The sequence below is a fragment of the Saccopteryx bilineata genome, chromosome 12, assembly GCF_036850765.1.
Source record: "Saccopteryx bilineata isolate mSacBil1 chromosome 12, mSacBil1_pri_phased_curated, whole genome shotgun sequence".
Taxonomy (NCBI): domain Eukaryota; kingdom Metazoa; phylum Chordata; class Mammalia; order Chiroptera; family Emballonuridae; genus Saccopteryx; species Saccopteryx bilineata.
Genome location: NC_089501.1, coordinates 43,499,033 through 43,524,430, shown reverse-complemented (window position 1 = coordinate 43,524,430; position 25,398 = coordinate 43,499,033). Strand labels below are relative to the sequence as shown.

The following is a 25,398-nucleotide window of genomic DNA, read 5'->3' as shown; positions in this document are numbered from 1 at the left end:
GCGCGTACAAATTACGTAATACTCTTCATGCAATTACAGAGTACTCTTCTGGGTCAGCATTCCATAATCAGTCACAAAAATATTTCTTCACTGAAACAAATGAATACAAAGTGGGATAACTTAAGGCCACGGCCTCCCATTAAGTCATGTTTTGCTGTCAAATGGGTTTTAACACCAAAATTATAAAACAACTTTCAATTTTCAGAATATTTGTGGGTGTTGATTAAGAGGGATTATGGACTTGTCTGTTATGATTGTTAAGTGTATGTATGTCCATTGCAGTCAGACTGGCTTGGTTCAAACCTTGGCTTCACCTTTGCCAATTTTGTGGCCTTGAGCAGCTTGTATACCTTTCTGAACTTCTCTTTTCTCTTTGAGAAAATTTAAGAAAATAATAGATAATGCCACATACAGTTGTTACGAGAGTTAATTGAGGTAAGAGGTACAAAGCATTTAACACCATTTGGTGCATAATAAGCTTTCAAATCTTTGTTTTAATAACAACAAACTTTTTGTATTTTCAATATTTGTTCTAGCTGCAGAAATCTTTTTCATAAAGATTAGGCTTAAGTTTTTATAACTATTATCAGGAAGAAGATTGTGAGAAAGCATTCTTCAAAATGGACAATGTACTTATAGATGACAGAAGAATACATGTGGATTTTAGCCAGTCTGTGGCAAAGGTTAAATGGAAAGGAAAAGGTATGTTGTTTTATTTGTTTGTTTCTGTTCTGTGTTCTGTATTTTGCTGTGTGTGTGTGTGTGTGTGTGTGTGTGTGTCTCCTTTGATTTAATGCTGTTAATTAGGAGAATGCTTTTTGATATAACTGCTTCTATTTATGACTTTATATAGCTGTTATCTGGAATCTGAGATTGGGGTGTGTGTGTGTGTGTATTTTAAACTAATGATTAATATATTTCCTATGTTTGGTTATATTATCAATTATTTAAAATTATCCATGCAGACATAACATTTTTCCAAAGTAATTATGATGTTTGTGATGGTTTAGTTCATCCTGATGCAAATTCAATATTTTTTGCCTAAATTTTGTTTTAGTTGTCATGTGGTCCAAAATTGAGAATGTTCATGAAACTGTCATGGAAAAAAAGTCTTTCTTCCACTCCTGCCCCTCATCTACCCATTTTTCTCCCCCAGAACTACTGTTACTGGTTTCTTTTATAACCTTTAACGTACAGTCTTTGAATAGATATACATACATATATATGCATTTATTTTTATGTTTAGAATTATTTTTCATTTCATGTCTCCCTGTATATATTTTATATATGGTGTGTGTATGTGTGTGTGTGTGTGTGTGTGTGTGTGTGTGTGTATGTATATATGTCATTTTCTCTTTTAAAATGGAAAGAAATAGCCTGACCAGTGGTGGCACAGTTTATAGAGCATCCACCTGGGATGCCAAAGTCCCAGATTTGAAACCCCGAGGTTGCCAGCTTGAGTGAAGGATAATGTCCCATAGTTGCTGGCTTGAGCTGAAAGTTTGCTGGCTTGAAGCACAAGGTCATTGGCTTGAGCAAGGGGTTGCTGGCTCTGCTGGAGTCACCCCCCAACCCCCTGTGGCACATATGAGAAGTGATCAGTGAACAACTAAAGTGACCTATGACTTGATGCTTCTCATCTCTCTTTCCCTTTCTCTCTCTTTCTCTCTCACTAAAAAAAAAGAAATGGGAAGAAATATGCATTTTCTGTATATACAATTTTCTCTTTTAGAAAAGGAAAACACAAAAGGATGCAGACTATATGTACTGTTTCTATATGCTGCATTTTTCATTTAACGTATCTAAGAGATCAGTTCAAATCTGAGTATAAAATGGCAGCCTATTCCTTCAGTCACTGCAGTATTCTGTTGAACGTATGTAACATATTTTATTGCACCAGTCCTACTAGTGGGCAGCCAAGTTTCTAATCTTTTATTCTGTATACTTTATATTACCCCTGTACATACGACATTCTACATATACACATACATGTCTGTATCTATATATGTCAAGTAAATTTGGCATGTCAGACTTAAGATTGAACCTGTGGTATGCTGGAATAACAAGGGGCTTTGATTTTTTTTTTTTTTAGGGGCTTTGATTATTTTTTTTTTCTTTATTTTATTTTATTTTTATTTTTTTGCATTTTTCTGAAGCTGGAAACAGGGAGAGACAGTCAGACAGACTCCCGCATGCGCCCGACCGGGATCCACCCGGCACACCCACCAGGGGGCGACGCTCTGCCCACCAGGGGGCGATGCTCTGCCCATCCTGGGCGTCGCCATGTTGCGACCAGAGCCACTCTAGCGCCTGGGGCAGAGGCCACAGAGCCATCCCCAGCGCCCGGGCCATCTTTGCTCCAATGGAGCCTTGGCTGCGGGAGGGGAAGAGAGAGACAGAGAGGAAGGCACGGCGGAGGGGTGGAGAAGCAAATGGGCGCTTCTCCTATGTGCCCTGGCCGGGAATCGAACCCGGGTCCTCCGCACGCTAGGTGACGCTCTACCACTGAGCCAACCAGCCAGGGCCTAGGGGCTTTGATTTTTGATGCAGTATTTTTCCAGGATTTTACTTTGAGTGGATAAAAGTTGTGGTGTGTGTGAATGAGTTCATTTTGGCAGTTATTTATCATGCCAATGCTAAATTTTACTAAGAATTCTAGGATTACTTTTTTTCTATAACACTTTTCTTTTTCTTTATTTCCCATGATTTTTAATTTTAATTTTATTTTATATTTAATTTAATTTTTTTATTTTATTTTGTAAGAAAGAAATAGCACTACTTGGGAATAACCTGCTGAATTGTTTGATGGGTGTGTTACCTTATGGGAATTCAAGAAAACAAAATTATTAAGGACTGGAATAGGCAAAGCATGCCCGATGGAAGCCATGCTCTCCTTGGTAGGAAAGAGTGACTTGGATCGGGGTTCCTGGTACTATTAGCTTCTCCCATGAAGCCTTCCTACTACTAAAATATTGTACACCCCTGTCTATTTTGAGTGATTTGTGAAAATTAAATTGAGGCATGAAGATGGTGTGTTTTTCACGTGATATTTCAGCTTTGTGAATGAAAGAATCAAATAAGATATTCAGGAACTATAGATGTTGGCCTAATCCAGTGTATTCTGGAACAACAGAACTGCCAGCTAGGTCTTCTGTGTGCTTTTCCCTCCCCACACCCCGAGCTAATTTAATTCTTTCATTTGGGTTATATATGAAACAAGTATTATAATTCTTTATTACAGAAAAGAAACTTGAGGTATATATAATCTTGTGAGGTGATTTATCCAGGGTCCCATAAACTGATAATTTGAGCAGGCCCTCAATTCTATTTTCTTCCTAACTTACCCACTCACTGAAGAAATGGCACTGCCTTCCTAAGAAGTTTCTATGTAGCTGATTGACTAGATGACTTTTAAATGAATTTCTTCATGTTTCTTTTTCTGAAGTGAAATATTACATAGATGACAGATGCTTTAGTTGCACATATGATTATAAACGTATAGTTTTCTGTTAGTCTCAGTTAATTTTGAGATAGTTTTATATATTATGGATGCACATTTAATAAATTGAATGTATACTGTGTGCCATTCACAGTGCTAAATACTTTCCCTTGTAACCTTCCTTAATAATTCCAACAGCTCTGTGAAATGTTCGTATTATTTTTAGTTTATAAGTGAGAATGAATTTCAGAGAAATCAAGTGTCTTACCTAGACCTCTCAGTAGAGTCAGGATATGAGTATAGAATGTCTCACTTTTTAATCCATTGCTCTTTTTATTTTACCATAACTGCCTCATCCATAGTGAAACTCCTGATGTGGCCAGTCTTTTTCAGTGATGAAATGATACTTGTTTGTTAGTTATGTATCTGAATTTTAACTCTTAAAGTTGTCTATTTCAGAGTTATATCAAATATTATCTACTGGCCATTTCTGTCTCAGGAGCCTCTGGAATTACCAAGTGGATTCATGTTGTTTTTGATGCTTTACTCTCCCCTCCTTTTTTGTTTTCTCCTTTGTTTAAAGATCCTGATGACAGTGAAGGTGTATATAGGATTTACAGTCAAAACATCGCTCTATGTTATTCCAGTTTACTTGTGCCTTCAATCTTGGCCCCTTCTGTAGGAAGCCCTCTCTCTAGCACCATTGACTTGTGGTGGTTGAGGGGACAGGAAAGGCAGGGTGGCCAGCAGGTCTGGGTCATGGATAGGAGCCGGATCCTCATCTGGTAGGAGACTGGCTCTGCCACTGTAGGCTGGTCAAGATTTAACAGTAGGTCCTGTTTTTCTGAAAGGGTTGTTGATTTTATTCTTGGCACCCAGGAGGAATAAAGGTGCTGTGAAGCCAGAATTTCAAAGCAGAGACTTTATCTTTGGTACTCTCACCAGCCATCTTGCATCTCACAGTGAACTTCACACATCCTCTGTCCCTTGTCTGCTCGGTGCCCTGCTGAGATTTGGAGCAGTGGCTCTTTTGACAGATCCCACGTCTTTAAAGCCTCACTTCTTCCAAACTTGTAAGCCCCTCAGATCTCAGACTTCGGGCCCAAACCTTTAGCTTTCTTTGGACCTCGTGTTCTCGTGGACGCAGTGGCTCTTACACACTGCCTCGTTTTCCAGTGAGTGTCTGCACGGTGTCTTTCAGGACTGAAAGTGTGGTGCTGTAATATTCACTTATTTCATTAGGTGGCGGCATATAGCTAAGTTAGAATAGTGATGGAGAATGAATTATTATGGTTCTTTTGTTCTCCAGCCTTTTTGTATCCACTGATATATATATGCCATTTATAAAGTAGCTCCTATACATTATACCTCTTAGAAAGTAATTTTTGTTCTTGTTAATCAGTTTTTTGACTAAGTTATTTTTTTTAAATAAATAGGTGGAAAATATACGAAGAGTGATTTCAAGGAGTATGAAAAGGAACAGGATAAACCATCTAACTTGGTTCTGAAAGACAAAGTAAAGCCCAAACAGGAGTATCCTTCACCACAAGCAGTTGATGTGTGTTGACCGTCCGCTCTGTATCGAGTACTGTGTGATGTGCTATAAAAAGTCACAAAGGCTGTAGAAGAAGTTTCTGGAGCCAGATGGTTTGTGAAGGAGTCATTTAGTTTATGTTTATCTCTTTTGTATGTTTTTTCAGTATATTCTCCATTATATGGGCAGAGTTAGGGTTGAAATAACTTTTTAGCGTACTTTTCCCTCTCTATTCTTAGGTTGACGTTAACACTTATTCTCAGATCTTAGGTAAGATTCATATTCTCTGTGTAATGCTTTAATTTTTTTTCTCTTTATTACTGATTTTAGTAAGATGAGGGGTGGGGGAAGAGGGAGAGAGAGGAACAGATCTGTTCTTGTATGTGCCCTGACCAGGGATCAAACCAGCATCCTCTATACTTCGGGATGGCGCTCTAACCAACAGAACTATCTGACCAGGGTGAAATTGTCTAGCAACAAGTATTTGTTGGGCTTCTATTGTGTGTAGGAGTTGACTTTTTTGGGATTAAAGAAATGCATTGACTTAACCGTTTTATTTAGGTTGAGATAAGTAAGAAGCAATGAAATGCACTGTTCATATTATATCATTTTAGTTTTTCATTGCTGTTCTCATTATAAATCTATCACTCCACATATTGCAAAGCTAATTTCTTTTATGGTTCTTTCTGTAAATGGTTTATTTGTTTCTAGTTTCTTTTGGTATTCTAGGGATTCTCTTTTGCCATACTGTGTAGACATTTCTCTTCCAAGTAGTCATCAGGGAAAGATGATTATCAGGTTGACCTGTTAATGCTCACTTTCAAAAAATGTGTTGTCTGCCTGCAGTCCAGAAAGCATTGTCCGGTGTTAGAGTGGGTGGAACCCGCAGTGTGCGATGGAATCGGCGGAGGGAGGCTTTCCCTTGCAAACAGACTGAACCATGAACTAAGATTGGGTCTGAAAAAGATGAACATCGGAGGGGGTATGATTCACATCTTAAAATCATAAAATGTGGGTGGAATACACTTGAAATTTACTTACCAAATCTTTAAAATTCGATTTAGGGCCCTGGCCGGTTGGCTCAGCGGTAGAGCGTCGGACTAGCGTGCGGAGGATCCGGGTTCGATTCCCGGCCAGGGCACACAGGAGAAGCGCCCATTTGCTTCTCCACCCCTCCGCCGCGCTTTCCTCTCTGTCTCTCTCTTCTCCTCCCGCAGCCAAGGCTCCATTGGAGCAAAGATGGCCCGGGCGCTGGGGATGGCTCTGTGGCCTCTGCCCCAGGCGCTAGAGTGGCTCTGGTTGCAACATGGCGACGCCCAGGATGGGCAGATTATCGCCCCCTGGTGGGCAGAGCGTCACCCCTGGTGGGCGTGCCGGGTGGATCCGGGTCAGGCGCATGCGGGAGTCTGTCTGACTGTCTCTCCCCATTTCCAGCTTCAGAAAAAATGAAAAAAAAAAAAAAAATTCGATTTAGGAGAACCACTAGTGATGTAGCTGGAAGAAAGGGAGCGTGCAGGACAGATAAAAGGACCTGTAGTCGTAGTGTATCAAGTTGAAGGATACTCTGTACTTTTCCCCCACAGAAGTAATCTAGGCTGAGCAGAAAGAGTGTGAAGTGTTACAGTGTTTTAAATTCAAGGTGATGGATTACTAAGAATGAAGAAGGGAAACTAGGCATGTTTGAGAATAACTCTCTAGCCCAGTACTGTTCAATGCAGTGATGGAAATCTATTATATCTCTATTGTCTTGTATAGCTACTGATACGTGTGTTGACTGGCCACGTGAAATGTACTGAGAAACTGAATTAAAAATTTTGTTTAATTTAAATTTAAACAATCACATGTAGCCAATATTGAACAGTGCCTGCTTTAGTGTCTTGAAGTTGATGGAAAAGACAGACATGTCCTGGTATAAACCACTTTTAATTACTCTTGAGCAGCCTGTTGAACAAGAAAAAAGAAATTCATGAGTCTGACCCAGTAAGATAGTCCTTATGTTCTGGGTAATTAATAGGTTTTATATTGGTACAGACTGTATGATCTTGGGAAATAATAGAGGGATAGAACATGTGTTTATAGCCCTGGCTGGTATTCAGGTGGTTAGAGTGTAAACCAAGGTTACAGGTTTGATCCCTGGTCAGGGCACATGCAAGAGTCAATCAATGTGTGCATAAATAAATGGAACAACAAAACAATGTTTCTCTCTCTCTCTCTCTCTCTCTCTCCCACCTCTCTCTCTCTTTCTCTCTTCCTCCTCCCCATCTTCCCCTACCCCCCTTCCTCTTTCTCTAAAATCAACGTTTTTTTTTTAAAAGGAACGTGTTTATGTATGTAAGGTAAATATATATTTCTTTCCACATCATATTATATAATAGTATGTTTCTTTGTTACTCTGGCAAGGAAAGGGGATTCAGAGGATAATCTAATGTGCAGATAAATTGTCTTTGGTTGGTTAAAAAGGCATGGTGGGGACATACTTTATGGATCTTGAGAGAAAACAAATTTGCTGTAATTGTAGACTGCTAATAAGAAGATTAAAACATGGAAGTATAAGTGGAAACAAGTTTAACTCGACTAGACTAGACCTTGAAGAAGAAATTGGGGGAGGAGGTCGGGGAGATCACACTACTGTGTTTAATTCAAATGGTTTCGTAGAGATTTGACATCTTCTGGAAGTGCTGGTTGTAGTGGTGAGTAGGAGACTGGATAAATGAGGAAGAAGAGGTAGACAGGTGTCTTGGAAGCATCACAATCAGCAGATACTTGTTTGGCATCTATTACGTATTTAGTTTAGCAGTGAAACATAGCTCCTGCTTACGTTTAATTGTTGGAGTTGCAGGGGGTGGCGAGAAGAACAAATAATTACCATGAATTAAATAAATCTAGAGAGTGTTGCAAAGAAGTTCATTTGTGGGATATAGGGTCTTTAATAGAGGTGAAGGATCAGGGAAGACCCTGAAGTAAGAGTAGAAAAAGTTACATTAATGCTGCAACTTGAATATGGCAAATAGGAGAGCTGGGGTGGGTGCTGTTTACTGAGAGCTGTCATTTAAGATTTAGTTTATGTCGCCCCAGCACAACCCAAGTGGAATCATTCACACGTACACATAATTGAAACAAGTATGTCATAGTATTTTTCTTAGGTGCCATGCACTCTGTTTTCTATTCTCTACTCTTAAAAAATGCTGACGGTGGCCCACTAAATGGACTTGGCCCTCCATTGATGGATATGATCAGCATTTTGAAAAACACCTCTAAAGCGTTTTGGACAGAGGGCAAAGCATGTGAAAGGCAACACACTAAGGTGAAATCATAAGCAAGGGCTGTCGAATCTGTATCTGAAAAAGAAGACCCAGAAGGTTCTCTGGACACTGAGATTGTATAGAGGAGAAAAGAGGTCAGGACAATGGAGGACTCATGGGGTGGTCGCGGCTGACTGGCCGTCTTATAGAAAGGGACAAGGTGCAGTGCTCCTGGTTGATCGTAGGCAGACGTGAGTCACCCTGAGGAAAGCACGGACTGTGGCGTGAAAACAGACGTGAAACTCGGGCCCTGAGGGAAGTGTGTCTGCGATTACTCTAGCCCACGTGTCACCAAAACAGCATGGCACGCTCGGCTTCTGCATAGGCTTTCCGCTGAAAACCACTGTGCCAGCCTTCCTCAAAGTCTCTTAGAGATTGAGATTATTTTCAGCAGAGGTTGTGGTAGTTTTACATTTTATCTTATTCTTAGACATGGGTTAGTTCATTTATATTAGAAAAAAATCTTTATCTCTGAATTAAAACATTATGACAGTTTTTATAACATTTATGTGAAGTTTTTAAAATTCACTCATCATTTTACCATGTTGACAAGTGATATTTTTCCTCCTTGTTTCTTTCCAGCTTTCATCTTCTGTAAAGTTTTGTAAATTTATAATCACCACATGGTGTATTTGACTTTTGCTTCAAGCTATTTTCACTTTTAGGTTTTCATAAACACCTTCCCAGGGTTTTTTATAGCATTCATTTATCATTGTTAATAACTTCCTTTATAAAATAATATATGATGTTGAAGTACTAGAATATAAATGAATAAATATATATAATATTTTGTTCCCAGTTTATAATTAAAATAATCCTATTACATATAGCTTTATTCATTTAACGTTAATTTTTAATAAATTCTTATTTGAATTTAAAAGTAACTATTGATAGACATAGCTAAATTCTTCATACAGGGATGAACTAATTTTTTCTTTCGAACAAGAGTCACATGTATGTACCTTTTATCTTATATAGCTTTTCTGGCATTGGCGTTTGTATTGTCTTAATTTTTTCTAGTTAAACCCTGCGCCTCATTTTCCAAATTTAAGTTTTATTTCATTATTGACAAATAAATGTTTCTTATTTTTTAGCTCCTTATATTTTCATTTGTGGATATAGTTTTTCTCCCCTCTATGTTTTATACCCACTTACCAATAGTTAACTGCCTATATTCAAAACAGGGGCCTTTCCATTTTTTCTGACTATGTAATGGAAAAAAATGTGAGTCCATTTTGTTTTAGAAATAAAGTATGCTTGTAAGATGCTCTTGCTTTGAAAAGTTACCTTTAATTTCTTGGCTTCCTTTGTTTACCAGATTCTTAGGTTTTGATGTACTACCAGTGTTAGTTCTCACGTTTGTCCTTAACTAGCTGCTATAGTGCAAAATATGATCTTATACTAGAAGAGCAGGCAGAAGACTCGAAATCAAGTCACTCACACACAAGTAAAAAGCACAAGAAGAAAACCCATCATTGCTCTGAAGAAAAAGAAGATGAGGACTACATGCCAATCAAAAATACTAATCAGGTACTTCTTTTTTCTTTTTATTTAGATATTAAATTTAATGGGGTGAAATTGATCAAGTAGAGTAGTACATAGGTGCCTGACCAGGTGGTGGTGCAGTAGATAGAGCATCAACCTGGTACGCTGAGGACCCAGGTTTGAAACCCCGAGGTCTCCAGCTTGAGTGTGGGCTCACCAGCTTGAGCTCAGGGTTGCAGGCTTGAGCGTGGAATCATAGACATGACCCCCAGGTTGCTGGCTTAAGCAAGGGGTCACTGGCTCAGTTGGAGCCCCCTGGTCAAGGCACAAATCTAGAAAGCAATCAGTGAATAACTAAGGTGCTGCAACTACATGTTGATGCTTCTCATCTCTTTCCCTTCCTGTCTCTCACTTAAAAAAAAAAAAAAAAAAGTAGTACATAGGTTTCAGGTAAACATTTCTATAGCGTTTGGACTGTTGATTGTATTGTGTGTCCATCATCCAAATTTTCCATCACTGTATATTTGTGCCTTTTACTCCCTGCCCCCCCCCAATCAGGTACTTCTAATGTCCAGTCTCAGCTGTGCAGAGAAATATTTTATCCCTTTGTAAATTACATCCTAATGATGGGCATGTTCTAAGTCTGAAATGTAGAATGGTTTCACTGGGGTAATGAATTTTAATTTTCAAGAATATAGATCACATTGTGAGGCAAGTGGTCTCCGTGCCACCTGTGGGCACTCATCTGTCCCTGTCAGAAACCGGTGTGGTTATGCTAACGCAGGTCTTCCGCTCACCGTTTCATCTCCAAGTGTGTGTATAGCACATAGAGCTCCTGAGGGGCTAGGACCTGTACAGCCTTGATCCCTGCTGTGCGGTGTGTAGGAGAGCGGCGCTCATCGGCTGGGACCTGTACAGCCTTGATCCCTGCTGTGCGGTGTGTAGGAGAGCGGTGCTCATAGGCTGGGACCGGTACAGCCTTGATCCCTGCTGTGCGGTGTGTAGGAGAGCGGCGCTCATCGGCTGGGACCCGTACAGCCTTGATCCCTGCTGTGCGGTGTGTAGGAGAGCGGCGCTCATCGGCTGGGACCTGTACAGCCTTGATCCCTCTTGTGCGGTGTGTAGGAGAGCGGCGCTCATCGGCTGGGACCCGTACAGCCTTGATCCCTGCTGTGCGGTGTGTAGGAGAGCGGTGCTCATAGGCTGGGACCCGTACAGCCTTGATCCCTGCTGTGCGGTGTGTAGGAGAGCGGTGCTCATCGGCTGGGACCTGTACAGCCTTGATCCCTGCTGTGCGGTGTGTAGGAGAGCGGCGCTCATAGGCTGGGACCTGTACAGCCTTGATCCCTGCTGTGCGGTGTGTAGGAGAGCGGCGCTCATCGGCTGGGACCCGTACAGCCTTGATCCCTGCTGTGCGGTGTGTAGGAGAGCGGCGCTCATAGGCTGGGACCCGTACAGCCTTGATCCCTGCTGTGTGGTGTATAGGAGAGCGGTGCTCATAGGCTGGGACCTGTACAGCCTTGATCCCTGCTGTGCGGTGTGTAGGAGAGCGGCGCTCATAGGCTGGGACCCGTACAGCCTTGATCCCTGCTGTGCGGTGTGTAGGAGAGCGGCGCTCATCGACTGGGACCTGTACAGCCTTGATCCCTGCTGTGCGGTGTGTAGGAGAGCGGCGCTCATAGGCTGAGACCTGTACAGCCTTGATCCCTGCTGGGTTGTATGTAGGAAAGGGGCACTCATAATTAGCTTGATCGTCCCGCAGGCGTTTTGAACGATACGTTTTATAAGACAATAGTAGTAAAAATTCCCGAAAGTTGATTATGATTAGAAGCATTCCCAGGCTGCACTTTGGCTCTCAGTTAAATGAAAACCAGGTTACACCACATTACAGCTCCTTGCTTCTGTGTCACCACACGAAGACATTTGAACTGGGCGCGGGCGGAGGAGGAGAGTCAGTAGGCAGAGGTGACAAGGAGCCGGGGCAGTGAGGATATCAGAGACACCAGGGGACAGGTGCAGCAGGTGGGCGAAGGGAAGAGTGTGCTGTCAGGGAGCCGGGCTTCCATTTCCACCCTGCTAGTCTCCGATGTGACCTCAGCTTTCTGAGCCAGTTTCCTCCTCCGTGACATTGAGATAACACTTATTGCCCAGGCCTGTTATTCAGACTAAGTGAACAAAAAATGTGTGTGCAATCATTTTCCAAACTGCCTTTGTTACTGCTTTCACTATTACAGTCACATTACTGTATTTTAAGTGAATTAGAGTACTTTCTGTGGTAATGCCATTAATTGGGTTAATATTTCAGTTAATTTCTTTTTTTTCTTTTTTTGTATTTTTCTAAAGCTGGAAATGGGGAGAGACAGTCAGACAGACTCCCGCATGCGCCAGACCGGGATCCACCCGGCACGCCCACCAGGGGCTACGCTCTGCCCACCAGGGGGCAATGCTCTACCCCTCTGGGGCGTCGCTGTGTTGCGACCAGAGCCACTCTAGCGCCTGGGGCAGAGGCCAAGGAGTCATCCCCAGCGCCCGGGCCATCTTTGCTCCAATGGAGCCTTGGCTACGGGAGGGGAAGAGAGAGACAGAGAGGAAGGAGGGGGTGGGGGTGGAGAAGCAAATGGGCGCTTCTCCTATGTGCCCTGGCCGGGAATCGAACCCAGGTCCCCCGCACGCCAGGCCGATGCTCTACCGCTGAGCCAACCGGCCAGGGCCCAGTTAATTTCTTTTTGTTGTTTAAGGATTGCTTAAAATTTTTTTGTTTTGTAGTTTTAAAAATCATTTTTTAAAAACCATTTCTGTGATTCCAAAATAAAAGCTACAGAATGATATGTACAGAGAACCAAGTGTGTATTCCTGTTGTCTCCACCTTCTTTTTTCCCCCCTGTAGTTAATTAACCATTTCATATATTTTATGATTTATTGTTCACTTAAATAATTTTAGCCAGTACTATTTTATATATATTCTTAGCCTCCTGTTTTCTGGATGGCATATTTTCCTGCTCCTTGCTATTGTCCACAGCCTGTCAGCTATTGAAAGCTTGCCGTCCCTCGTGCTCTGATCTCAGTTTTAGGTGACACTTGTGTCAGTTTTTTGAGTGACCCACACATGAATCAGTAATAGCTAACACCTGCAGAGTCTGCACAGTGAGGTCGACACTGCTGTCCCCGGTTCACAACAGAGAAAGTGAAAGCGAATGAGTGAGGCGCTGGCCCGCAGTCTGACGCAGCTGCAAACTAGCGCAGGCGCCGCTTAAACTCAGGCTTCAGTTTGGCCCATAGTGTAATACTCTAGTGACCTGATAGGAACATCTCCCTCCAATGTCTGTAGTCTCTTATAAATTTAGCTTTTTAATGGTTGCTATTATCACGGTTCTATGAATATTTTGTTTTCCACTAAAAACCCTTCACTCCCCCCGCCCCCATGTGTCCTTCAGCTGCAGCTCACCAGCCAGCACTTGTACAGGGACCGTCACTGCATCTAGGCTTGACGTGTGCGTGTGTGTCTGAGATGAGAGGTTTAAAGACAGTCCCAACTGGCTGCATTTTAAGTCTCTTGTTTCCTCCCCTTTTTATGAAAACGTCTTTCCTGTTGTTTGCTTACTTAAAACTTTAGAGTTGCAAATAGCCTTGTTTGGCACAGAGTAAAAAGCATTAAGTGATATTTTGGGGGGATACTGTTCGTATTTTTTAGAGAATTTTAAGTGACTATAAAATTTTTAAATTCTATTTAATAATCTCCAAACTTTATTTCTCCTCTCAAAGTGTATTAAAGCAAATGGGTATTTTTACTGAAGTAATGTTGGTAAATAACATTATACAGTGTGTCCGTAAAGTCATGGTACACTTTTGACCGGTCACAGGAAAGCAACAAAAGATGATAGAAATGTGAAATCTGCACCAAATAGAAGGAAAATCCTCCCAGTTTCTGTAGGATGATGTGGCAGCATATGCGCATGCGCAGATGATGATGTAACACTGTGTATACAGCAGAGCAGCCCACAGCCATGCCAGTTGAGATGTGGATGGTACAGAGGAACGTTCAGTGTGTTCTGTGACTCGCTAAATTCAAATCCGTGACCAAAATGCAACATGAATATTGGCGCATTTATAATGAAGCGCCACCACATAGGAATAACATTACTCGGTGGGATAAGCAGTGGAAGGAAACCGGCAGTTTGGTGGAGAAACCCCGTTCTGGTAGGCCATCAGTCAGTGACGAGTCTGTAGAGGCTATACGGGATAGCTACCTAAGGAGCCCTAAAAAATCTGTGCGTGAGCCCACATCGATCTGCACTGAATAGGTATGAAACTGGTATATAAGTGTCAGGTGTATAACATTATAATTTGACGTCTGTGCACACTATAGTGAGCTCACCATCCAAAGTCTAGGTTCCATTCATCACCATACATTTGGCCCCTTTACCCATTTTGCCCCCTGGCCCGTACCCCTGTGATAACCACCAATCTGTTGTCTGTGAGTAAAGCAAATGTCTTTTTCTATACTTTCATTTAATAATATAACTATACTAATTTTCTCTTACTTTTCTTTATAATAAAACAGCATTCATAGTTAAGATCTCAGTGGGCCCACATTTTTTCTATTATTCTGATTTTTATCCTTTTGATTTGGTCTCAAAAACACAATCGTTAAAGGGAATTTTCAATATTAGGTCATTTTCGGGTATAGCTAAAGTTTTTCTATTTGTTGGCATTTTGTTTAGTCAGCCTGTTTCCTAAGAATGTTTTATATCTTCAAGTTCCTTGTTTTTTATTGAGTGACTGTCTTACTGTTCTATTCAAAAACTTCTCTATTTAATTTTTCCACCTCAGGTCTTAATTCCCAAGGTGGTTTCTATGTCGCTGAGGTTTGGCTTTACTGAGGTGACAGGAAGTGAGTCCTCTCCGTGGGCTGCCTGGCTGAGGTGTGCTCGTGCTGGTCATCGGTCCTCTGCGGTTTCATTGGTGTTCAGTGGTCTTGTCATTTGGGACTCTATTTTTGCTGTCATTTCATCCTTAAATGTTAATTTAGTGACTTAGATTTAACTAATTCTTTGACTTAGTCCCAAAGGCCAGAGCTCTTTCGAGTTCCAGTTTTCTTATTTCTAGAATGAGGATGATATTGTGCTCTGAAGGTACTGAGCCCTGTGCCAGCCTGGACTGAAGGCTATCCTTATATAGGATCACCCAGGCCCCGGACTGAGGGTCTGTTCTCATATAGCGTCATCCAGGCCCCGGACTGAGGGTCTGTTCTCCTATAGCGTCACCCAGGCCCCTGGACTGAGGGTCTGTTCTCCTATAGTGTCACCCAGGCCCCGGACTGAGGGTCTGTTCTCATATAGTGTCACCCAGGCCCTGGACTGAGGGTCTGTTCTCACGTGGCGTCACCCAGGCCCCGGACTGAGGGTCTGTTCTCACGTGGCGTCACCCAGGCCCCGGACTGAGGGTCTCTTCTCACATGGCGTCACCCAGGCCCCCGGACTGAGGGTCTGTTCTCACGTGGCGTCACCCAGGCCCCGGACTGAGGGTCTGTTCTCACGTGGCGTCACCCAGGCCCCGGACTGAGGGTCTGTTCTCACGTGGCGTCACCCAGGCCCCGGACTGAGGGTCTGTTCTCACGTGGCGTCACCCAGGCCCCGGACTGAGGGTCTGTTCTCACGTGGCGTCACCCAGGCCCCGGACTGAGGGTCTGTTCTCACGTGGCGTCACCCAGGCCCCGGACTGAGGGTCTGTTCTCACGTGGCGTCACCCAGGCCCCTGGACTGAGGGTCTGTTCTCCTATAGTGTCACCCAGGCCCCGGACTGAGGGTCTGTTCTCACGTGGCGTCACTCAGGCCCCCGGACCTGTGGTGGTGCAGTGGATAAAGCATTGACCTGGAATGCTGAGGTTGCTGGTTCAAAACCCTGGGCTTGCCCGGTCAAGGCACATACATCAAGCAGTCATTGAACATCCAAAGTAAAGCAACTATGAGTTCATACTTCTCGCTTCCCCCTCCCCTCTCTGTAGAATCAATAAATAAAATCTCTTAAAAAAAGGGGGGGGAGGGAGAACCTTGCAGCAAAAAAGTAAAAAAAAAGAAATATGCAAATAATGATTTTTTTTTTAATGATTTTGATACAAACATATTAACCTAGTCTAAACAAGGAAATTTTATTTGAAGATTTGGAGAAGAGATGTTATAAAACACTTTAATTCACTCAGACCAAAGAATGCAGTATCTGTTTTCTTTTTAGAATGACTTGTCTAAAATCTCTTCTGGTTTTGTTATTTAAATGATGTCTTCTTAATAGGATTTTTGTGGAAAGTTTTCAGCTCAGTGGTGGGTCCACGTTTGGGAGGAGTGGCGAAGGGGGTGGTGGAAACCAGAACTCCTGGTATTGCAATTTTGCTCTAAATACCTGTTCTGATTTCAACTGGGCGATTTTAGTTCCTTGTTTTTGGATCTCATTCTTCAGTTCAGCTGAAATAGTAGATACAAAGCAATGAGATCGATAAGAAAAATGGTCATATCTTTTTCTGAGTTATATTTGCTTCTTCATGTACAAGATTTCTGGCATTAGTGGTAATGTTCAAATTTGAGCCGTTACAATTGCTTGCTAATGATGGACTTGCCTAAGTTTTATTACTTGGAATTAATTTTTATGGATTCACTTGTAATTCTCTCTCTATTCTTTGAACAGGATATCTACAGAGAAATGGGGTTTGGTCACTATGAAGAAGAAGAAAGCTGTCGGGAGAAACAAAAGAGTGACAAGAAAGACCGACCACAAAACCGAAGTCGTAGCCGATCTCGAGAACGGGAACGGGAACGGGATGGCCGCTATAGTAATAGTCACAAATCCAAATACCAAACAGATCCTTACGAAAGAGAAAAGAGTAAAAAGAGAGACCGAAGCAGGAGTCCCAGGAAATCCAAAGATAAAGAAAAATCTAAGTACAGATGAAAGAGGAAGATTCAGATCTAAGTGGCTCAAATATTTACCTTTGTCCAACTTAGTGTAATAGATGTTCAGATTTTGTGTCAAAGCAGTTAAAAACTCTGCTTGCTTTTTTTCCACATTCTAAAAGTGCCCCTTTTAGATTAATACTCATTGATTGTATAGGGCAGAGAAAGACAATAAAGAATTGGACATTTTCTTTGTATACGTTTTTATACTGATTGTATTGTTATACATAAATAGTAGTCTTCATTTTTCAAATCTTTCACATTTTCCACTTTTTAAAAATGCAGTATATCCTAGCTACAAAAGCACATATATATGAGATATAAAAAATAATATCTGTGTACGCATCATCCAGCTTATGAAATGAATATTACCTGCATTTCAGAAGTTCAGTCTGCGCCCTCTTCTTTTCAAGTAATTATTATTAGGAATTTTGTGTTTGTTATTCTCTCGCTTGTTATAGTTTTATAACATGTATCCCTAAGTGAAGTGTTAAGTTTTTTATGTTTTTGAATTTTATATAAATGGCATAATATATGCTCACTTCTGTAACTTGCTCTTTTCAACTTAGTGCTTATTATTTTATTTTATTTTTTTTTGTATTTTTCTGAAGCTGGAAACGGGGAGAGACAGTCAGACAGACTCCCGCATGCGCCCGACCGGGATCCACCCGGCACGCCCACCAGGGGGCGACGCTCTGCCCACCAGCGGGCGATGCTCTGCCCCTCTGGGGCGTCACTCCGTCGCGACCAGAGCCACTCTAGCGCCTAGGGCAGAGGCCAAGGAGCCATCCCCAGCGCCCGGGCCATCTTTGCTCCAATGGAGCCTTGGCTGTGGGAGGGGAAGAGAGAGACAGAGAGGAAGGGGGGGAGGGTGGAGAAGCAAATGAGTGCCTCTCCCATGTGCCCTGGCCGGGACAGGCCGATGCTCTACCGCTGAGCCAACCGGCCAGGGCCAACTTAGTGCTTATTTTTGAGAGTCACTTATTTTTATTGCTATATAGTTTTATGAATAGACCAGTTTATCCGTTCTTCTTGGATGGACATGTGGCCTTGTTTTGTTTTTGCTAAAGCAAACAATGCTGCTACGGACACTGTATGTCAGGAAGTGATATTGCTTGGTCATGGGGTACGGATGTCTTCATTTTACAGGATAATGCCAGTGACACTGCAGTGTACACCCTGCCAGTACTGCATGAGGTCCCTTTGTCTCACGTTATCGCCAACACTTTTTAATTTGGCCAGTCTAGTGCATGTTAAGTGGTATCTTATTGTGGTTTCCAGCAAGAAGACCGTTATTCTTATCTTTGTTCTTCTATATGTAACGTGTTCTTTTTCTCTGGCTGCTTTTGAGTTTTTGATTTTTAAGCAATTTGATCATGAAGTGCTTGGTGTAGTGTTTTTCATGTTTCTTTTGCTGGGGTTATTTACCTGTGGTTTTATGGTTCATCAGATTTGGAAAGTTTGGGGCTATTATTTATTCAGTTATTTTTTTTAGCTTCCCTCCTCTCACTCCTTTCCCTCCGGGACTCCATTTGTGTGTTATGCCACGTTAAATTATCTCACAATCTGGGGTGGGTTTTTTTGTTTTGTTTTGTTTTTCAGTTTTTTTTTCGCATTGTATGCCAAACTGGAAAGTTTTTATTGTTATGTCCTCAAGTTCATTAACCTTTTCTTCTGATATATCTAATCTCCTGTTAATCCAATTCAGTATATTTTTAATTTTTAAAAATATTTTTAGCCTGACCAGACGGTGGCTCAGTAGATAGAGCATCGGACTGGGATAGAGAGGACCCAGGTTTGAAACCCCGAGGTCGCCAGCTTGAACGCGGGCTTATCTGGTTTGAGCAAAGCTCACCAGCTTGGACCCAAGGTTGCTGGCTCGAGCACAGAGTCACTCGGTCTGCTGTAGCTCCCCCCCCCCCATCAAGGCACGAATGAGAAATCAATGAATAACTAAGGAACCGCAACAAAGAATTGATGTTTCTCATCTCTCTCCCTTCCTGTCTGTCTCTATATGTCGCTATCTGTGTCTCTGACTCTGTCTGTCTCTGCCACAAAAAATAAAAAATTTAAATTGATTTTAGAGAAGAGAGAAATATCTATTTGTCATTCCATTTATTTATGCATTCATTAGTTGATTCTTTTTCTTTTGTTTTTCATTTATGTTTAATTTATTGGGATGGCATGGTTTGCCAAACCAATCTTGTATATGCCCTGACCAGGAACCGAACCTGCAACTTTGGTTTGTCAAGATGATGCTCTAATCCGAGCATCCCCAAACTATGGCCTGTGGGCCGCATGCGGCCCCCTGAGGCCATTTATCCGGCCCCCCTCCGCAGTTCCGGAAGGGGCACCTCTTTCATTGGTGGTCAGAGAGAGAAGCACATTGACCATCTCATTAGCCAAAAGCAGGCCCATAGTTCCCATTGAAATACTGGTCAGTTTGTTGATTTAAATTTACTTGTTCATTTTAAATATTGTATTTGTTCCCATTTTGTTTTTTTACTTTAAAATATATGCAGTGTGCATAGGGATTTGTTCATAGTTTTTTTTATAGTCCGGCCCTCCAGTGGTCTGAAGGACAGTGAACTGGCCCCCTGTATAAAAAGTTTGGGGACCCCTGCTCTAATCAATTGAGCTACCTGGCCTGGGCCCCATTCAGTGTATTTTTTTTTTTTTTTTTTTGCATTTTTCTGAAGCTGGAAACAGGGAGAGACAGTCAGACAGACTCCCGCATGCGCCCGACCGGGATCCACCCGGCACGCCCACCAGGGGGCGACGCTCTGCCCACCAGGGGGCGATGCTCTGCCCATCCTGGGCGTCGCCATTTTGCGACCCTCCTGGGTGTTGCCATGTTGCGACCAGAGCCACTCTAGCGCCTGGGGCAGAGGCCACAGAGCCATCCCCAGCGCCCGGGCCATCTTTGCTCCAATGGAGCCTTGGCTGCAGGAGGGGAAGAGAGAGACAGAGAGGAAGGCGCGGCGGAGGGGTGGAGAAGCAAATGGGCGCTTCTCCTGTGTGCCCTGGCCGGGAATCGAACCCAGGTCCTCCGCACGCTAGGCCGACGCTCTACCGCTGAGCCAACCGGCCAGAGCCCATTCAGTGTATTTTTTACCTCAGACATTATCTTTCTAATCTTTAGAAGTTTCATTTTGGTCTTTTCTATCTATCATGTCTTTCCTTAACATGCTGTTATATTTTTCTGGGTTTCTTTTTCTTTTCTGAGCAACTAGAGTTTATTTATAATAGCTGTTTTAGTGTTCTTGACCATCCTGTCGTTGGTGTCACTTCTATTTTGTTTCTGTTGGTTGATTTTTCCACCCTCGTTACTGGGTTGTCGTTTTCTTCTTTGCATACCGGGTAATTTTTCAATTTTACGTTTTTGGGTGCTGGAGTTTTTTTATATTTCTTTAAATATGTTGAGCTTTGTTCTGGGACATAAGTTACATGAAAGCAGTTTGATCTTTTCAAAGCTTTCTTTTAAGCTTTATGAGGTAGGAGCAGAACAGCCTTTAACTAGGGTTAATTTGGCCTCTGGTTAAGTATATCCTTCTAAGGAACCTTCCTATGCCTGGTCTCCAATGAGATGTCTTCTCTCTGGCTGTTGGTAATGAAAATATTCTAAACCCAATAAGAACTCCTAAACTGTAGCACCCGTTCTTACCTGGTGGCTCTTTCCCACCCTTGGATAGTGTCCTCACACGCATGCACTGACTGTTCTTCAGCTAAGACTCGGGGGAACCCTCTGTGGATCCGGCCTCTCCCTCTAGAGCTCTCTCTTCTTCAGTGCTGTGCCCTACTGACTTTACCTTGGGTCTCCTGAGTTCTCTGCCCCGGGAGACTGCAGACTCTTTAGATTCAAGTTCTTTTTTTTAATTAATTTTATTTATTCATTTTTAGAGAGGAGAGAGAGAAGGAGAGAGAGGAGAGAGAGACAGAGAGAGAGAAGGGGGGAGGAGCTGGAAGCATCAACTCCCATATGTGCCTTGACCAGGCAAGCCCAGGGTTTCGAACCGGCGACCTCAGCATTTCCAGGTCGACACTTTACCCACTGCGCCACCACAGGTCAGGCCTAGATTCAAGTTCTTATCCTAGCGCTACAGCCTGGAAACCATGCAGTCAGCTCGGGCAATTGCAGAACTTGCATTCTTTTTGTTTTTGTTTTTTTAATTTTCTTTCTTATTTTAAGAGTAACAATCCTGCTCTGGCTATTGTCCAGTGTCTGAAAAACTTTGTTGTCTGTCTATTATACAGGTTTGGGGGAGGGTAGATCCCACTGCTGTTAATCCATTTTGGCAAGAGTAGAAGTCTCATTCACATTTCCTGGACGCTAACGCGTTTGAGCACCTTTTCATATATGTTATCTTCATTCCCGTTGCTCTCTGGGGCACACTTTTCTCATGTCTTTTGCCCATTATATGTTAAGTTGTCATAGATTTCTTTAAGGACTTAAGTTTTATTTTTAAAATATAGATTGTGGATATTTTTACTATTAGATGTAGCAAACTTTCATTTGGTAGCTTATTTTTTCACCTATTTTGATGCCTGTGGCAGAGCACAAGTTTTAAATTTTGCTCAATTTTTTTGTTGTTGAATCTTTTATTACAATTTTCAAACTACACAGAGGTAGAGAGAATAATATATTGTGTCCCCATGTAACCGTCACTCAAGTTTAACAGTTACCACTATTTATCAATATTAATTTTGTTCCATTTATCCCTTACACTTTTCTCTGAGATCATTTATGGCTAACAGCTTCAGACTGGATGTGTAATTTTTGTATATACAGGAGTTAAGCAAGTTTTAGAGAGCAGCCTATCTAGTTGGGGGTGAATAAAAATTTTTTTTAAAAAAATCAAGGAACTGAGAGGCCTTGACCAGGCAGTGGCGCTATGGATAGAGCATCGGACTAGGACGTGGAGGACCCAGGTTCGAAACCTCAAGGTTACCAGCTTGAGTGAGGGCTCATCTGATTTGAGCAAGGCTCACCAGCTTGAACCCAAGGTCACTGGCTTGAGCAAGGGGTCACTCAGTCTGTAACCCCCCACTCAAGGCACATATGAGAAATCAATCAATGAACAACTAGGGTGCTGCAATGAAGAATTGATGCTTCTCATTTCTCTCTTCCTGTCTGTCCCTATCTCTCTCTCTCTCTCTCTGTCACACACACAAGAAAAATTAAGGAACTGAGAACCAATAGGTTACCATCCTGCTTCCAACAGTGTGTTTAAACTCAATGAAATCATGAGTACTTTAAGTCAAAGAAAAAAAATCTAGGCTTCCAATAGTTAAGATGAAACAAAACCTTAAAAGAACAAGACCATTTGGGGAAGGGTGTTGCAGTCAAGATCAGTTTTATTCTCAGAGATTATACATTTAAAAAATTTTGTTAGCCATTTAGTGTCCCAGGCCTGGACTGGTGTGGTGCCTCCTTCATGTGGGCTCTTCCCACTAGTGTCTGCTCAACTTTTCAATATGAAGAGTGTTACACATTTATAGAAACACACAAACAACATGACATCCACATGCCTTCCACCCAGCTGTATCGGCTAATAACATTTTGTTGTTGAACAATTTGAAAGTTGGCATTTCACCTCTCAGTATTTCACCATGCATTACTTACAAAGCAAGTGTCCTATATAACCACAATACAATCAAACTTGAAAAAATGAACAATAACCCCATAATGTATAGTCTATATTCAAATATCCCTTATTGTGTCATCACTTGAAGGTGTTGGTTTGTTGATTTAAATCCAAACTCAATCAGGTTTATACACTGCATGTTTTCAGTTTATTCTCTTAATCTGGAAGACTTTCTTTTTTTTTTTTTTTGTATTTTTCTGAAACTGGAAACGGGGAGAGACAGTCAGACAGACTCCTGCATGCACCCGACCAGGATCCACCCGGCACGCCCACCAGGGGGCGACGCTCTGCCCACCAGGGGGCGATGCTCTGCCCCTCCGGGGCGTCGCTCTGTCGCGACCAGAGCCACTCTAGCGCCTGAGGCAGAGGCCACAGAGCCATCCCCAGCGCCCGGGCCATCTTTGCTCCAATGGAGCCTTGCTGCGGGAGGGGAAGAGAGACAGAGAGGAAGGAGAGGGGGAGGGGTGGAGGAGCAGATGGGCGCTTCTCTTATGTGCCCTGGCGGGGAATCGAACCCGGGACTTCCGCACGCCAGGCCGACGCTCTACCACTGAGCCAACCTGCCAGGGCCTCTTAATCTAGAAGACTTTCTTACCCATCCTATCTCTACCTCCCGTTTTTAAAATGTTTTGAAGAGTTCAGGCAAGTTGTAAAATGTTCCACATTCTAGAATTATTTGATTGTATCATTATGGTGTCCTCTAACCCAGTGGTCCCTAACCCCCGGGCTGCGGACCGGTACTGGTCTGTGGGCCATTTGGTACCGGTCCATAGAGAAAGAATAAATAACTTACATTATTTCTGTTTTATTTATATTTAAGTCTGAATGATGTTTTATTTTTTAAAAATGACCAGATTCCCTCTGTTACATCTGTCTAAGACTCACTCTTGACACTTGTCTCGGTCACGTGATACATTTATCCGTCCCACCCTAAAGGCCGGTCCGTGAAAATATTTTCTGACATTAAACCGGTCCGTGGCCCAAAAAAGGTTGGGGACCACTGCTCTAACCTATTTCCTGTAGACTGGAAGTTAGGACTGACTGGGTGTGTAATTAGAATTAGGTTTTGTATTTTAGGTAGAAATGTCTAGTCTTAAGTTTAATGTCAAAGTTATTAGCCTTTCTCTGTGTGTTTTGTGCCTTTTGTACTTTAAGGAATCCTTAATAAAGATATTCTATATTCCTAAAGTTATAAATAAAGCTTTGTTTTTTACATTTAAATCTTTAACCCACATTGAATTGTATGTGTGTGTGTATGGTGTGATACCAGGATCCAAATTTGCTTTCTTTTACAGGTGGATATGTCCAGCTGTCCAAAACCCACTAATGAATGATGCATCTATTCCTTGTTGAACTACAGTTACATTTCTGTCATATAAGTTTCCAGATATGTGTGGGTCTTATTTCACCGACTCTCTTTCATTGGTTTATTGTTTATCCTGCCACCAAAACCAAACATCTACATTTCTGTAGCTTTATAGAGAGTATTTAAGCAAGTCTCCCGCCTGCTTCTGTAGGAATGACGTCGCCTTTTGTTCTCAGCAGTTTTGGAAACAACGTCTCAGGTTTTCTAAAGAATTCAGTTGGGACTTTAATTGGCTTTGCATTTAAACAGTAGATCATTTTGTAGGTGAAAAAAAAATCATAATTTTGAGTTTTCCTGTTCATAAAGATAGCATATCCCTCTATTTAGTTCTTTGCATTCTTAGAACTTTTCTTATAAAGCTTTTGAACTTTTTTGTTAAATTTATTCCTGGTTTTCTTATCCTAATGTTCTGTTATATACAGTATCTTTTAAAAACATGATTTTCTGTTTCTTGACCTAAAAAGTGACACATATTTTTTCAACGATTTATTTCAAGATAGTTTTAGATTTACTGAAGGGTTGCAAAAATAAAAATGTGTGTAACATCCTGTGCAAAGCCATACTAATCATTTTTATATCATTCCAATTTTAATATTTGCTGAAGTAAGAACTGCAGTGTGTGTGTGTGTGTGTGTGTGTGTGTATGGGGGTCTTTTACATGGATAATATCTACAAGTAGTAATTGTTTTTCTCTATTCTTTTTTTAAAATTTATTTTAAAAAATATGTATACACTTCTCACCCTAGCTGGATACCTTGGTTGTTTAAAGCGTCCCAAAGCACAGAGGTTGATGGTTCGATCCCTGGTCAGGGCACATAGAGAAAGAGATTGATGTTCCTGTCTCTCTCTCTCCCCCTTCTTCTCTCTATAAAATCAATAAAGCAAAAAATAAAAAATAATATACACACACACACACATACACACACACTTCTTTGGAGTGGTCGTGGTCTTTTAGTGCTGGCTGGCTAAACTTTTTGGTACAGTGGTGAATTTGGCCTGAATTTTTCTTTTTTTATGTGTTGCTCTTGTCTAGTTTTGATGTCCAGGTATTGGAATAAGTGAGTGTTCTGTCTCTCTTTTTCCCCCCTATTATCTTGAAAGAATAAAAATATTTAAATTACTAGTTCCTTGAAAATTGGTTAGAGCTTGCCTATAAAATTATCTAAACTTGCCTTTCCTTTGTGAGGAAATTAAGCTGTTGATTAGATTTCAATGAGTATAGAAAAATTAGCCTTTCTGTTTCAAGTGTTTAGTCATTTTTGTGATTGCACTTTGGGGGGAATTTGTCATTTTCATTGAAGTTTTTAACTTAGTGACATGAAGTTGCTTATGGTATATCTGGTAGATTATTTACTATTTTTAAAATTTTATATTGGTCCTTAGGTTTTAGTGTGTCTCAGAAACCACATATAGCTGGATTATTTTTAAACCTAATCTTAACTTTAATTGAGGGATTTAGTCCTAATTGTTTACTGATATATTTGGATGTATTCTTTTTGGTTCTTTTTTCTGCCTCAATTTTTCTTTCTAACAAAACGTTAAAAGGATATTCCATCCTTCTCCCATCTTTTTTTGTTTGGGGGGAATTGCCTTTGAATTTTACCACACACACTGTAAGAGTATTGAGGTCGGTATTCCATTCACCAGTCTTTCTTCATATAGGTCAATCTGCTGTATAACCCA

General features: G+C 41.6%; 1 protein-coding gene and 1 non-coding gene across 3 annotated transcripts in view; one reads left to right on the top strand and one right to left on the bottom strand.

Annotated features, from left to right (window-relative positions):
- Positions 1 to 16,901, top strand: part of PPIL4 (peptidylprolyl isomerase like 4) — a 34,808-nt gene extending 17,907 nt beyond the window's left edge. For both annotated transcript variants that reach the window (XM_066247918.1, XM_066247917.1), the window contains exons 10-13: positions 591 to 702; positions 4,876 to 4,972; positions 9,658 to 9,805; positions 16,439 to 16,901. In XM_066247918.1, coding sequence (XP_066104015.1) covers positions 591 to 702; positions 4,876 to 4,972; positions 9,658 to 9,805; positions 16,439 to 16,702 — 621 coding nt within the window. In that variant the 3' untranslated portion in view covers positions 16,703 to 16,901. The remainder of the gene's footprint in view (positions 1 to 590; positions 703 to 4,875; positions 4,973 to 9,657; positions 9,806 to 16,438) is intronic.
- On the bottom strand, positions 2,451 to 2,525 carry TRNAL-UAG (transfer RNA leucine (anticodon UAG)). Its single transcript has one exon. It is a non-coding gene; the product is annotated as a tRNA-Leu (tRNA).
- Positions 16,902 to 25,398: the final 8,497 nt, after the last annotated feature.